Genomic DNA, 16,446 nt, shown 5'->3' with positions numbered 1-16,446 from the left:
TAATGGACTGAATCATAGGGCAAGCAATTGCCTGTTGGATAGTGCGACAGGAGGAGATGTCGGGGTCAGACCTCGAAACCCTATCACGTGTTATCAATGTCGGCAGCGAGAGCACATTGCTCGATTTTGTCCGGGAAACGAGCAAGGGGGCGAGAAGTGAGCGCCAATCTCATCCAATAAACTGGTGTAAATGGCGCCTTGCCGATTGTCACGATTCTCATCAATGGACTACCACGCACAGCTCTGGGTGATACCGGATGCACACAGTCACTGGTCCGCAAGTCGGGTTGCAAGGAATGGACGAGAAAAGTAACCCCAATGCTCACAGCAGGTTGACTTTGATGCAACACGGTGCATTAGCATAGAAGTCCTAGTCATGGACTACTACTTACTGGGATTTGATGTATTGCTTGGACTGGACGCAATCAAGCGACTGGGAGGATTAGTTGCGTCTAGCGCAGGAGAGGTGACCTTTCCACATCTTAGCAAGACCAATTTTGCTGCTATCACTATTACCGAGCCTGACTTCTCTGCCAAATATGACCAAGATACTCAGAAGTGAACTACATCGTGGAAATAGACTGGCGACCAACCTCCACTTACATTGAGAAATAGACTTGCAGAGTATCCAGCGTCAACACCGATTCGTGATGAATACGATCGGGAATTGTAGGTGTGGATTGATAATGGTTGGTTACTGCCTAACCCCGAGGACGAACCTTGCCCTCCAAAAGGTCTAATCCCTCTGATAGCTGTTGTGCAGGAGAATAAGCGGAAAGTGCGTCCCGTTATGGATTATCAAGAGCTAAATGAGTACGTGGATGTGCATTCTGTCAACGCGGATGTTTGCTTACAAAAATTGAAGGGAATGGCGACAACAGGAACCAAACATTGAAGTGCTGGACCTACGCCGAAATAGCTTGTCGCAGCACGAGGGAGGAGAAAACAAAGTAATTTGTGTTAAGCGATATACACGCCAGAAATTCTTTTCAAAGTTGAACGAATCAGTTCTTTCGACTTCTGTCTTCTCGCAAACGTCGCACTCTTCACAAGCAAATTCTTTTCAACCGTCGACCGAACAAAAAAAAAAAAAAAAGAAACGACGCCATCTTTGTTTCGGCTTGACTTTTTATAGTCGTCGGGTTAACCCAATTGTCGCGGTAATGCGAGTATCGCTCACAAACGTTTTTCTTTGTAATCTAACAGTCCCAGGTTCTCTCCCCGACGCAGGCACGCACAACTCATACTTTTTGTGCATGCTCGTCACATCTGTCACCAGAAATTCAAAATGAATTTGTAAGCATTTTTGCAAAGCAGATGAGAAAGAGAATCATCAATCAGATAAAGGAAAGCAAATATTTTTGCATACTTTTTGATAGCACTCCTGATGTATCTCACAAGGATCATATGAGTGAGGTGTTGCGCTACGTAAAAACTGACAAAAATAAAGTGACAGTGGTGAAGTCGTTTCTCCGCTTCATCGAGACAAAAGGTAAAAGCGCGGAGGACATTTCTAAACTGATTTTGAGAGAAATGGAGAACGATGGAATTCAGATTGGTGACTGTATTGGTCAGGCATTTGACAATGCTGCTATTATGGCACGCCACCGATCGAGTGTGCAGAAACGAATCTCCAAAATCAACCCAAAAGCTCTAGCACTTCATTAAATCTGGCTTGTGTACATGCCGCTTCTGTAGCGGTTCACTCTGTTACATTTTTTGGCATCCTGGACCGGTTATTCTCGTTCTTTTCTACATCTACACATCGCTGGGACGTCTTGATTCAGTTGACCGGTTTAAGTATCAAGCGGACTGTGAAAACTAAATGGAGTAGTCGAGCAGATGCTGTAAATGTTGTGGCAACAAAATTATTGGAAGTCGTCATTGCCCTGGAACAACTCACAGAAGAAGGAGAAAATGAAACCATAAGATCAGATGCAGCTTTATTTCTCAACTCGGTATTGTCGTTTCCGTTTCTTTTATTTCTGAGCCCTTGGAACACTATTCTCCCAGAAATCAATGATACCCAGAAGTATTTTCAAGAAAAGGGGCTGTATCTCCAACAAAGTTCTGTCAGGTTGACGGCGTTGAGAGATTGCCTTCTTCAGAATAGAGAAAAGATGGTGGGCACTGCAATAGACGAGTTAAAAAAACTCTGCTCTGAAATGGGGGTAAGCACGAAGCATCGTATCCGCAAAAAGAAACGAATGGTGAACGATTGACTGATGCAGCATTGGGGGTTGATACTGAGTTGAGATGGTAAATGTCATCTGTCATAGACAGGGTGACAAGAAATATCTTGCCGATTTCAACAAGTTCACAATCTTACAGGTAAGCACGCTTTTCTTACACCGTCCAATCTGCTTGATGATAATTATGATTATCTTGGTGAAGTTGACGAAGATATAGAAAAAGATAAATTCTTTGCCGAAAGGAAGAGATTACAGTATTTTGTGAAAGCTTCAGGAAAAGGCAAAATCAATGGACCTCTTGAACTTTTGAACTTTATACAAAGATACCACCTTGGGGATTCCGTTCCTAATATTGTGATCTTGATGTGCATTTTTCTTACCCGAGCTATTAGCGTTGCCAGCTGTGAGCGCATTTTCTCGAAACTGAAGCTCATAAAGATCTACCTTCGATCAAAAATGAGCCAGAAAAGGCTTACAGACTTGTCAATCCTCTCCATAGAGAAGAAATTTGTCGATAGAGTGAATTTTGATGGAGTTATTTATAATTTTACCGAAAAAAGCGCAAAACGTACGTAAATTTTCAACCGACTTGATGCCTTGCGACAGGTCTCTCACAAAAAGTAAATTTATAACCTTATTTTCAATTAATAGATACATTTATTTAAAAAAATGTTAAACTATTTTTAAAAGGATTGAAATATTATTAAAAAACAACAAATTTCTTAAATTTCGCGCTTAAACCGAGCGCTTACACACACGAATTACAAAAACCGCAGATACAAGACGTTTTCTCCTCTTCAGGAGACTCGACCTCTTAATAATAAAATTATGAAGAAAAAGAAAAGAAAACTACATTGGACTATTCTCTCCTTGATACAGCCATGTTTTTTGTGAAAATTCGGAAATAACATTAAAAAAGTAATTAAAAATTATTTTATAATTTCTTAACCTTTTCATGTTTTCAAATGTTCTCATTTAAATTTATAAAAAAATGTTTTCTAAAACGTGTGATTTTCCATTTCTTAAATTTTGCACTTAAACAGCATGTTATTTGGCGAAAATTCGGACTTTAACAACAACAAAAAAGTAAATAAAAATGATTTTATTATTTTATAACATTTTCAGGTGTCCAAATGTTCTCACTTAAATTTATTATTATATTTGTTTGTGTCGCCAATTTAACATTGTCTTTCTATAATTTTACGATGTTTTGTTTTTTTTTTTGAAAAAAAATATTTGGTTTCTTTCGTTTCCGTTTACACAATTCCCTTCAGATTAATATTTACATACTTTTTATTATTATTCAAATTACATAATTATTATTATTATTCAAATTATTGAAAAGAAATTGTTAAATTAAAATTCAACAAAAAGGGGAATTGTGTAAACATTAGTTCAATGATAATAAATATTTTGAGAACTTTTTGAAATTTTGAACGTTTTAACCGGTTGTCATATGCCAGCAGTGGGGGGGGGCGGTAAAACTGGTAATCATATGCCAGCGGGGGGGGGGACAGGTAATCATATGCCAGGGGAGGCAAAATATGTAATTATATACCAGCGTGGGAGGGGGAAGGTAATTATATGCCAGCGGGGGAAATGCAAATTTTATGACCGCCCTTAGCGGCAAAATCGAAGACTACGCCACTGCATCAACCCCAGCTGGAACAAAATGATCAGAAAATTTAAAAATATAGTTTGAAGACACAAATTCAAACCAAGCATGCAGGTTTAGTTGTTTTTTGTGTTTGTTTTGTCTCTAGTTTCGGTTTATTTTTCTTATCTACCCATTTCCGAATTTGTTTTTAAAATTATTTTGAACTCGGATTGAAAGCAATCGCTAACAACAAATACACACACACACAAACACACACATTATATATATATATATATATATATATATATATATATATATATATATATATATATATATATGTATATATATAGTCCTGGTCCTGATTAAAAATTTGATAATATGCGTAAACGCTTACTTTCTTAAGTGGTCTTATGATTTTGACCAGGACTGTATATATATATATATATATATATATATATATATATATATATATATATATAGAGAGAGAGAGAGAGAGAGAGAGAGAGAGAGAGAGAGAGGGAGAGAGACGTCCGTAAATGTGGGGCAATAATGCATATGTAATGAGTGGAAACTCTTCCTGACAGAAGATACTCATAAAGTTATCGTAAAAGAAAAAAAAAATAAAAAAAAAAACAACGAAAATATTATCACAAACACACGCGCAAGCGAGCGCACACACAGATTTTAGGTTTTCTTCTGAGGAAACAAACTTTTTTTAAAGTCGTCTGATAAGGATTTTTGATTTTAATCAACCATCTGTCTGAATCATTATCTAGTCCAATGTCGCGATCTTTTAAATTTCTCTCTCTATCTCTCTTCCTTCTCTCTCTTCTCTCTCTCTCTCTATCTCTGTCTGTCTGTCTGTCTGTCTATCTATCTATCTATCTATCTATCTATCTATCCCAGAGAGCCCGAACAGTATTTCATGTTACTATTAAACTTTGTTTAATTGTCGTTACTCTGTGGGATCGCCACACACACACACACACACACACACACACACACACACACACACACACACACACATATATATATACACATATATATACACACACATATATATATATATATATATATATATATATATATATATATATATATATATATATATATATACGCTGAAGCAAAAAAAAAACTTGTCTTATATTTTTCTTATGCATTTTCTTGTCGGACGGAGAAAGACCGAAATTATTAAAAAAACGTGGAGTATGCGTTGGCAATAAAATCACGACATCTTCATATCTTTCCAGCTGCGTTATTGTGTCCAGTCAACATTTTCCTCAAATAGAACCGTTAATTGAATGACGAATTTTTTTTTTTTAATAATGAATCAAATAATGATATCCGGGCGCTTATCCGTTAATGATATTTCAATTTGAAATATGTACCTACGTTCTAAGTCGAATGCAACGTGTCAGTCCATGCATCCAGCAACGGGCGGTCGGGCTTTGTTGTGAAGGGGAATTGAACAATTTCTATTGACTAATGCTGGGTGTTGTTGTCAAATTTTCTGATGCATGTCATCCATTTGTTGATAGTACTTCTTTGCCGTAATAGTTTCGCCAGCATTAAAAAAAAAACTGTAATTAATAAGACTAGTCGCATATCACTAAACAGCCAGCATGAACTTCTTTTCTTGTCATTTTGGCTTCGGGAAGTGTCGTGGAGCTTCGTCGGCGTCTAACCACTGAGTTGTTTGTAAAGAATACAATTTGTGAGGCAGCCATTTATCACGTTTTTTGTCTTTCCAATCTTTCTCCTGGTTGGAAATCGTCGTATACGTTACGTCTAATTCGAATGCAAATTCTAGAACAGTTGTGCTTGGATTGGCTTCGACTAAGGTTCTTAACTGATGGTTGTCAACACCTGATGGCCGACCACTACGCTAAGCTAAAAATTCAACTCTCCTCGCTGTCACGAAATTTCTAAAACCACCATTGTGATGTGCGTTCAGTAGTGGTTTCTGGACCAAACCCTTCGTTGATATTGCGAGCTGTTTTAGAAACTTTTCGACCGAGCTTGGATTGAAATAAAAATATTATGCGAATTTGCTTTTTTTAACATCTTGTATTCAACATTCTGAAAATGAAACATAATTGTTTAAAATTTTGGTTTCCTTCTTTGGGGAAAATTGCACTTTTTTTTAATAGGCTTGCTATAACATTGCAGATTAGCGCATTTTTTAGCTTTAAGTTTGAATATATATATATATATATATATATATAGAGAGAGAGAGAGAGAGAGAGATAAATAGATAGATAGACAGACAGATATATATATAGATAGATAGATAGATAGATATACATGCTGTGCATACGTAGAGGATTTCCTTATAATTCGTCTACTAAACAAAAAAGTTTGTTGCAAGTTAAAAACGATGATATATCCAGCAACTCAATCTCGTGTAAAAAAAAAAAGAAGAAGAAAGAGAGGGCATGAAGTTCCTCATTTACTGATACAATGGCCTGCCTGTTGAGGAAAAAGATACTTGTGTTTATATATATTATATTTATTGGGTATTTTCGACGCACGCTTTCATATGAGTTCACGGATGCGAGCACACATTGACAAGACGAAGAATCCTTCCTCGTTCATTACGTGCGCCGCTATTTGCGTTTATCAAAGTATACACAATGATATACGTGCATATCCATACACAAAGCACACACACGCACACATATATATATATATCGTTAATCAGCGTTCTCAAACTAGAAAATGTACTTGATTCTCACTCATGATATTTTATTCATATTTTTATTAAATACGTCTTATACATGTGTAATTGAACAGCAGAGGCCTATTAAACAACTCATCAGAGACAAAATATAGTCCCCAGAAAATAGTTGGATTTTTTTTCCTTGGAATGGGAAAGGATTTAGTGAGAAAAAATATGTTGATAAAAGAAAATGGAGGTATTTAAAGTTCACAGAAACATAAGAACTATAAACAGTTTTTTTTTCAGCATTTAAGGCACTTACCTAAAAGAAAAGCCATTGAATTCAACCTACGCGTGTGGAATCAGTATTATGCCACACACACACAGGCACACACACACGCACACACAGACACACACACGCATATATATATATATATGTATATATATATATATATATATGTGTGTGTGTGTGTGTGTGTGTATAAGAATTGTTGTTGGCTTTTATTTTTTCTTTTAGCGATATTAGCAAATTCGAAACGCTATTATTTATTTTTCCGCTACCTTAGCGTTTTTTAGAGAGTTATAAGCTATTTTTGTTATTCACACACACACACACACACACACACACACACACACACACACACACACACACACACACACACACACACACACACACACACACACACACACACACACACATATTTATTTGTATGGGTTGTATTTATTTATTTTATCATTAAATATTACGTGCATATTAAAAGTCAAATATGAACAGGTAAAATTATAGAAGAATAAAAGGCCAATCGAATGAGGTATAGTTTGTTTAAACAGTTACATTAAATTTAGCTTAAATTTTCAGTTTTTGAAAAAAATTGTAGGTGAGGACTTTCTTTTGCCACATGTGTATATACTTTTGAATAACTTAAAGAGATAAAGAGTAAAGTTACTTAAGAACTTTATTATATTAGCAATTCCATAAAGGTTACAGAAAATGCTTTTGATAGAGTATGGCATAAAGGTTTACTTCACAAGATCTCCAGCTACGGTATAGCTGGAAATGTCTTCTCAATCATTAAATCATTTCTCTTTGATAGGTTCATACGAGTAGTGATTGATGGGCAGAAATTAGAAGCTCTCAGTATTAGTGCTGGAGTTCCTCAGGGGTCCATTCTGGGCACAACTCTCTTCTTGATCTACATTAATGATTTTCCAAATCACATCCGTACATCATTCGTAGACATTTATGCTCATGACACTACTATCTATGGTAGCACATCTAAGACCGTAAACGACCAAGTTCTCTTTGATTCTCTCTCCTCTGATCTTGAGCATGTGTTATAATGGGGAAAGGAGTGGCTGGTTACTTTTAATGCATCTAAAACCAAGCTTTTATCTTTACATCATCAACGCTCTGGTTCCCATCTGGCATCTATTGAAATGAATGGCTCTCGTCTTGGGGAGGCCTCGTGTTTTGACAAGCTTCTGGGCTTAACTTTTACTCCTGATCTAAAGAGGAACACATACATTAAATCCGTTGCCAAGTCCGCTGGAAAAATGGTGGGATCCTTCTATCGATCCAGTAGATATATCACTGCTGATGCAATTCTCTATCTATATAAGAGCCAGGTACGTCCAAGGATGGAGTACTGTTGCCACATCAGCAGGAGCTGCTAGAAAGGACTTATCATGCCTTGAGAGAGTTCAAAATAGACTTCATAGCCTCGTAGGGGATGTCCTTTTCTCTTCCCTGCAACCTCTTTCTCACAGAAGAAATTTTGCGAGTTTGTCTCTGCTTTATCTTTATTTTTATGGCAAGTGCTCGGCTGAGCTCCAATCCATGGCCACCCCCCTCGCCAAACTTTCACAAGAAACACCCGTCTAACAGAAATCACTATCAATAATTTCCCTCACTCTTTATTTGTACCTAAACCTAAACGTAGATTCCATGAGCAAAGCTTCTTTATTAGAACTACACGCCTATGGAATTGTCTTCCGTTTTCCTGCGTTCCAGCTGATTCAATATGGTTGTCTTCAAGTTTAAAGTAAACAAGTTTTGTATGAGCCGTTCCATATAAGTTAACAAATTTACCAAATTTCCATTACTAACGATTCATATATTGTCCAATTTCTACTGTACACTCTTTAACCCTCATCCTTGAGTGGCCTCAAGGCCTTGATAAGTGGTGATGCCCATATAAAAAAAGGGAATAGGGGAGAAACCTCTTTAGGTCATGGCATTTCGAATATAAATGCTTCTCGGCAGAAAAGAAGAATAAAAAACGGTATTATCTATAAATATAAAAGCGAAAATGTGTGTATATTTGTATGTTTGTATGTGTGTTTGTGTGTCCGCTAAAAACTTTTGACAGACACGACGAAACTTCACAAACTCGGTATCACATTGAAGCACCATTCTTTCGCTCGAAAAATATCGAAAAATTGGCCCAAAACATTTATTTTTTCACCCCGAAATCGATAATTTTAGACGGGGGGGGTCAACAAAACCGTCCTCTCGTGACGGCAACCGGGTCTACGCATGTGTCCGATGACGTCATGACCTGATTTACTTTAAATTGTTGAAAAACTGACTAAATTTCATGTACGTCGCGTTAGCTCAGTTGGTTAGTGCGTTGGTTCGTTATTTAAACGTTTTGGGTTCGAGTCGTGGTGTGAGATGTCTTTTTTTCGCTTTTTTAAATTTAAATATTGAATCAGTGTTATTTAAGCCATTTTTCACGTAACGTTCGTTTTTCTTTTTTTTTTTTTTACTTCGCTCACCCATCCCCAAGCACACACTCAAAAACACCCGGGTACCCACCGATTTTTTAAATTTTAATATCGAAACAGGCTTATTTAAGCAATTTTTCACGTTCGTTTTTCTGTTTTCTTTTTTGTTTTTTCGATTTTTACATTTAACATCGTTCGTTTGCCTTACGTTAGTTTTTTTGTGTTCTTTTTTCGATGTTTTGATTACCCCATCCCCGCCCGGGTATCACCCGCTTTCTGTTTTCTTTTTTTACTTCGCTTATTCTTACGTTTTCATTAATAACCACACATTCCTACAAACACTCAGGCAACGCCGTGTACCCCTCCCCCGCTAAGCAGAGTTTCTTAACGTTCGTTTTTCTGTTTTTTTTTTATTTCGCTTATTCTTAGGTCTTCATTAACACCCCCACCCACCGAAAAACACCTGGGCAACGCCGAGTACCCCTCGCTAGTACAAATATAAAGGTAAAATGTAATGAAGATAAAACTAATACAAGGTAATTTTCAAGAATTTTGAACTGATTTATGTTTCAACTTTCTTGTTTTATCCTTCTTTGCTCACTATTCTCTAATTTCTTCCTATATTTATATTTTTATAATTTAATTGTTTTTATAATTTAAATATTTTTTATAATTTAAATATTTTTATAATTTAAATATTTTTTTATAATTTAAATATTTTAATAATTTTAATATTTTTATAATTTACATATTTTTTATAATTTAAATATTTTTATAATTTACATATTTTTTTATTTAAATATTTTAATAACTTAAATATTTTTATAATTTAAAAATTTTTATAATTTAAGTATTTTTTATACTTTAAATATTTTTATAATTTAAATATTTTTATAATTTAAATATTTTTATAATTTAAATATTTTTATAATTTGCATATTTTTATAATTTAAATATTTTTATAATTTAAATATTTTTATAATTTAAATATCTTATCAGAACTCTATTGGAAGCATTTTTTTATTTATGAAAAATTCTTTCAAATGAAAAAGAATAGGATTTTTTTAAAGTTTGTAAGCCTTTTTAATGTTGTAAATAAAATAAAACAAACTCTAATAACTTTATTGTGATTTTATATATATTTTAATATATTTTTAACTTTTATTATTTTTCTGGTCCTTCTCTCTTTTATCCCCATCATATATATTTATTTACAAAAGAGTCACCACGTATCAAGGCCTGGAGGCCACTCGAAGATAAGGGTAAATGAATGCGCAGTAGTACATGAGACAATAATTTAGTAGTCGTTAGTAGTGGGAATTTAGGAAATTGGATTACTTAAAGGAATGGCGCATCAAGATCGTGTTCACGTTGGGCATGAAGACGACCATATTGTAGTCAGTTGGAAAGCAGGAAAACGGAACAAAATTCTACGGGCATGCAGTTCTAAAAAAGAAACTTTGTTCATGGAATCTACGTTTAGGTTTAAGCACGGATAAAGAGTGGGTGAAATTATTGATGGTTTCAGCTAGACCAGTATTGTTTGTGAAAGTTTGGCGAGGGGAAACTAGAGATTGGAGCTCAGACAAGCACATGCCATGAAAATAACAATAAAACAGATACAGACTCGCAACGTCTCTTCTGTGGGAAAGAGACGGCATGAAAGACAAAATAGCATTTGTCAAGGCAGGATAACATGCTTTTCGTAGCTCTTGCCCGGATGTAGCAACAGTACTCCATCCTTGGACGTACTTGGCTGTTATACAGATAGAAAGTTCAATCAGCAGTGAGATATCTACTGGAGCGGTAGAAGGATCCCATCATATTTCCAGCGATCTTGGCAATAGATTTGATGTAAGTGTTCCATTTTATATCAGGAGTAAAAGTCAAACCCAGAAGCTTGTCAAAACATGACGCACCCCCAAGACGAGAGTCATTCATTTTAATTGATGCCAGATAGGAATCAGAGTGTTGATGATGTACGTAATGATAGAAGTTTGGTTTTAAATGCATTAAAATTAACCAGCCACCTCTTTCTCCATTGGCCCACGTTATCAAAATCAGAGGAGAGAGAATCAAAGAGAACTTGGTCATTTACGGCCTTTGGGGTGTTGCCATAGGTGGAAGTGTCGTCAGAATAAATGTCTACGAATGATCTGAGGGTGAGATTTGGGAGATCATTGATGTAGATCAAGAAGAGGGTTGGGCCCAGAATGGACCCGTGAGGGACTCCAGCATTAATATTGTGAGCTTCTTAACCTTCGATTGATATTTTCCATTTCAAATCTGAATCTTTTCAGAGTCAGTATTGTCTTTTTATCTAAAATGCTAGTATATCTATAAAAGTGAAAATGTCTGTGTGTGTGTGTGTGTGTGTGTGTCTGTCTGTGTACATTTCCCTACCAAATAACTCTGTCAATTATCAATCTACAGACACGAGATTTGACATAAAGGGTATTGAGATTTGGGAAAATCTTTTAAATCTTTTTTCGGACAGAAATCTGGCTGTCAAGGAGTCAAAGTTCAACGACTTGACCTTTGAAAACTCTACCTAACTCCTCCGCCAATTTTTGGGTCTAAACACTTGAAGCTTTAGGTGTAGGTTATTAGACATGTATAAAACTTTTTAATTTGATTTGAGCTCAAAAAAATAATTGTTATGGGGTCAAAATTCGGGTCAAAGTTTAACAAAATTTGACCTTTGCAGTCTCTACCAAATTACTCAGCCAATTTTTGGTCAAAACATTTGAAATATTACGTAAAGTTTATTCAGACATAGGCAAGTTTTTTCATCGATTTTTTTGCCGAAAATTTGGCTGCCAAAAGGTCAAAGTTCAAAAGATTTTACCTTTGTGGTCTCTAGCAAACTATTCAGCCAATTTTATGCCTAAACATTTGAAAATTTACATAAAGGGTATTCAGTCATGGAGCAAGCTTTTTAATAGGTTTTTGGGCGAGAATTTGGCTGCCAAGAGGTCAAAGTTGAAAGAGTTGACCTTTAGAAACTCTACCAAACTCCTCCGTCAATGTTAGCTCTAAACATTTGAAATTTTAGATGAAGTTTACCAGGACATGAGTCAAGCTTTTTAATATATATATATATATATATATATATATATATATATATATATATATATAAACACAACATGGACGCGAGCAAAGTCGGGCTGAACTGCTAATATATAATATAAAATAAAGATCTTGATATTGAAAATTTATTCAAATTTTCAATAAAAAAACCTTAAAAACCTATAAGAAGGTATACATCTGTTTTTTTTATTATATAAATACTTATACACTATTTATATTCATTTTTGAGTTTACATTTTTCTTTCTGTAAACTAAATATTACTCTTTCTAGTCATATATATATATACATATATATATATATATGTGTGTGTGTGTGTGTATGTGTATATATATATATATATATATATATATATATATATATATATATATATATATATATAGTTTTGAAAACTAAGCTACACAGAATTTTCTGCTCTTCTTCCTCCTGAATATTCGTCAGTATGCAACGCGGAAAATTGTGTAGCTTAATTGCCTTACATATTTTCAAAACTTACTAACTGGCTCTACTTACATAGCGAGCACTGTCGAAGTAAATACTTAAAATATTTACATAAAATCTTTTTCAGATACATAAAATAATTATATATATATATATATATATATATATATATATATATATATATATATATATATATCAAATGTAAGTATAAACGTGCAAGGAAATATAGATAGATAGATAGATAGATAGATAGATAGATAGATAGAGAAGATAAGAAGAAGAAAAAAAGAAGTTTAACATCTTAGACTAACACAAACGTATAAGTACTCTGATATCAACATACATACTTTTACAGACGCGTGTGTGCACAGATAGACAGATAGATAAGAAAAGCGAAAGGGAGAAGAGAATATAAGAGCGGGAGAGAGTGAGAGGAAGAGAGAGAGGAGGAGAGACATGGGAGAAGAAAATGAGAGACGAGAGAGAGAGAGAGAGAGAGAGAGAGAGAGAGGAAAAAAAAATAAAGAGAGAGCAGGGTGTGGGGGGAGAACTGTCAATCCCACATTCTCAGTCATTTTTTTATTTTTACATTTCAGGAAGAAATCGGCATGGATTGCCATACCAGCTGATTCAAAGAAAAAACAAACAACAAAAAGAAAAAAAGCAACTGCTTTTAACAGTGCATAACACATTATACCGGCTACAGGACAGACGGACGGACAGACAGACGGATCTACATTATTATTATACATTTTATACACACAGAAGAAAAGAGGGAAGCTGGGCTTGTTTTCTTTTTGTTTTCATAACAAGCCAACAAAGCTAACACTTTTATATATATATATATATATAAAAAAGTTTGAAAAACCGTTGACAAGTTACGCGTGCAAAACAACTGTGTTGTTAGATCATTAGTCTAATGTAAACAAAAAGATATACATATATCTATATCTATCTTTCAGTATATACATATACACACATACGTAGATAATAATAAATTCAGAAATCGGAAATACAAAAAAAAAAAAAAAAAAAAATAGCGAGAAAAAAAAAAAGACGGCGGTTTTAAAATGACATCTGGGAACAGAGGAAAGCATCCGGATACGAGATTTGTGGTCTTAGGAAAACCCGGTGTTGGAAAATCTGGTAAGTAAAGATATTTAATTTATTTATTAATTCTACTTAACTTTAAATCGGTGGCTTGTCGATAAAAGACACGTTTTGAAGTCGAATATTTCATCCTATTGTTGGTTTGAATCTCACATTAAACAATTGTTCTTTTTTCTTTTTTTCTTTTTCATTTGCTTTAAGAACTAAATGAAAAAAAAAAACACCATTTGCATAATACACCACTGCAAAAAATTGAGATGTTACTTTTTTAGGCAATTACGTCTACCTTTTAGGCGATTACTTAACTTTAGTCATATTCGTATATATGTTAAAATAGGATGAGAATAGATCATCAAATTTAAATAATAAAACGATCCCTCATCATAATTTCTATCAAATACAATTTTCTTTCCGCCAAGTTTTTCAGGGATGTTTTCAAGCAATCGCCCAAAGAATAGAATTGGGGAGGGGGCGTTACAGGGGATTTATCAGTAAATTTACAAATTTACCGTTTTTAAATTCCTTTTGTGTTTTATTTTTTAATATTTTTTTGTTTTGTTTTAGTTACTTTCTATTTTTACCCATACAAAAAAACAAAGTAAAAACCCAAAATAAAACAATAAAATAAAAAAACGAAACGAACCAATTGAACACTCAATCAAAAAAAAAAACAAAACTTTTCTTCATTTGTTGCACTATGTAAATATGATTGGAATGAAGAATTTTGAATATCAATATGCGTTATATTGTAATCAAATATTTAAAAAAAATATCTGATATGTAAATTTGACAAAAAATCTATCCATTTATCTCTCCATTTGGCAGGCCAATGTTGGAGTGTCAAAAGAAATTTGTCATAGTCGCTACTATGGCAAATTTCTTTTTACACTCGAACACAACGTTCGAACATTGGCCCGCCAAAATGAAAAAAAATGGATCGCAAGGAAACAAACAGGGACTATCTCTTTATATAAATATCTGTATATCAATTTCTATTAGAAGGATTTTGTAGTCTGTAACAAGGTTTGGCGAGCTGTCTACGCTTCCTCTACCCCCCCCCCCTCGATGTAGAGATAATTCTCGAAAATATTTGGAAAATCACACATTTACCATCTTGTGTGACACATTATGTTCAGCAATAAATATGCATAACTTAAAATTATTGAATATTATCCTCGTTATTTATTTTACTACGTAAATCGTCCTTATAACTACATTGTGAAACACAACCGTTTTACATTAATTTCTATATCTCTTTATATACGTTTCTTTGTTCATAACTCTTTGTGTTGCTGATAGTGTGTGTGTGTGTGTGTGTGTGTGTGTGTGTGTGTGTGTGTGTGTGTGTGTGTGTGTGTGTGTGTGTATACTTCGTAGTTCTGACCTTGATAATCAGTCCAACAGAAATTGAATCTTTTTAATAACCCTTTTTGCTGTTAGATTGATGCAAATGCTCTTGAATAAACAAATTTACCGCGTGTTGTCTGGGGCGCACTTACCTACGACTACGCAAAGTTTTTTTTTTTTTTTTTTTTTGCAGGATCAGAGAGCTCCTCCGTTTGGGGCGCCAGTCAATTTGCCACCTTCCGACCTTGTGTCTCATCCCTTCGCGGTGGGAGAGAGGAATATATATATATATATAAATTCATCCACATACAGTACTGTTTCGTTGTATCACAACTCATCACTGCGGCTAGACTAGCACCTTTCCCTACCGTGGATTAAACCTACAGCCATCAGGTTGACAGTCGGCAGTTCTAAGCATATATATATATATATATATATATATATATATATATATATATATATATATATATATATATATATATATATAATGTGTGTGTGTGTATGTTTATAAAGGTACATATAAATATACACACATATATATAATGTATGTATCTTCCTCCAGGCCTCCGTTCAGTCTCGAAAGACAAAGGATGCCCCTTGTAGGGGCAGCTGCGCATGTAATTGTATGGGAAGGGTTGCGCAATCTGCAACCACACCTCTCCTAAATCGGCACTGTTTGAGTCTTTTGGCAAGGAGAAATCCAGGACAACTGGAAACAATGTTGAGATAAGCGGAGAGCACATACAGCACCTGGAAGTCCCACGTGGTCACCCATCTATCACTGGCCAGGCTAATCGTTGCTTAACTTAATAATAATGATAATGTCGTTCATCAAAGTTCGTCTGTGTTTGTTTACAATATCACGTCAGCTGATATTTGGGCTTGGCGATGAATGCGCTGAAAAAGTCACTTCTAATTAATGTTTAGTTTTAAAATATGCAAACGAAGAAATGATTTGCGGCGATTTTAAATGGTCATCTTCTTTTGTCGTAAATTGAACTCATTAATAATAATAATAATAATAATATATATATATATATATATATATATATATATATATATATATATATATATATATATATATATATATATATGGTAGTGAGGTACACCCAGGATAAAAAGGTGATCATTCGATCTGTAATCGAATGCTCTACCACTAAGATATTAATCTTTTTTAAAAGAAGACATGATTTGCTGAAATTTTATTATCGCCCTTGCCGATGTAACGTTAACGTTAAACATTCTCCTGTAAAATAATAATAATAATAATAATAATAATAATAAT

At 34.3% G+C, this 16,446-nt stretch overlaps 1 protein-coding gene across 1 annotated transcript in view; it reads left to right on the top strand.

The window, feature by feature from the left end:
* LOC145292936 (ras-related and estrogen-regulated growth inhibitor-like) overlaps positions 1–16,446 on the top strand; it is a 382,170-nt gene that overhangs the window by 36,622 nt on the left and 329,102 nt on the right. Inside the window, exon 2 of the mRNA XM_080139106.1 lies at positions 13,301–13,850. Within this exon, the coding sequence (XP_079995232.1) occupies positions 13,775–13,850 (76 nt within the window). The 5' untranslated portion in view covers positions 13,301–13,774. The remainder of the gene's footprint in view (positions 1–13,300; positions 13,851–16,446) is intronic.

This window comes from Euprymna scolopes, chromosome 14 (genome assembly GCF_053919585.1).
Source record: "Euprymna scolopes isolate OS-2025 chromosome 14, ASM5391958v1, whole genome shotgun sequence".
In the NCBI taxonomy this organism is placed as follows: Eukaryota; Metazoa; Mollusca; class Cephalopoda; order Sepiida; family Sepiolidae; genus Euprymna; species Euprymna scolopes.
This window is presented reverse-complemented; position numbering and strand designations above follow the sequence as displayed.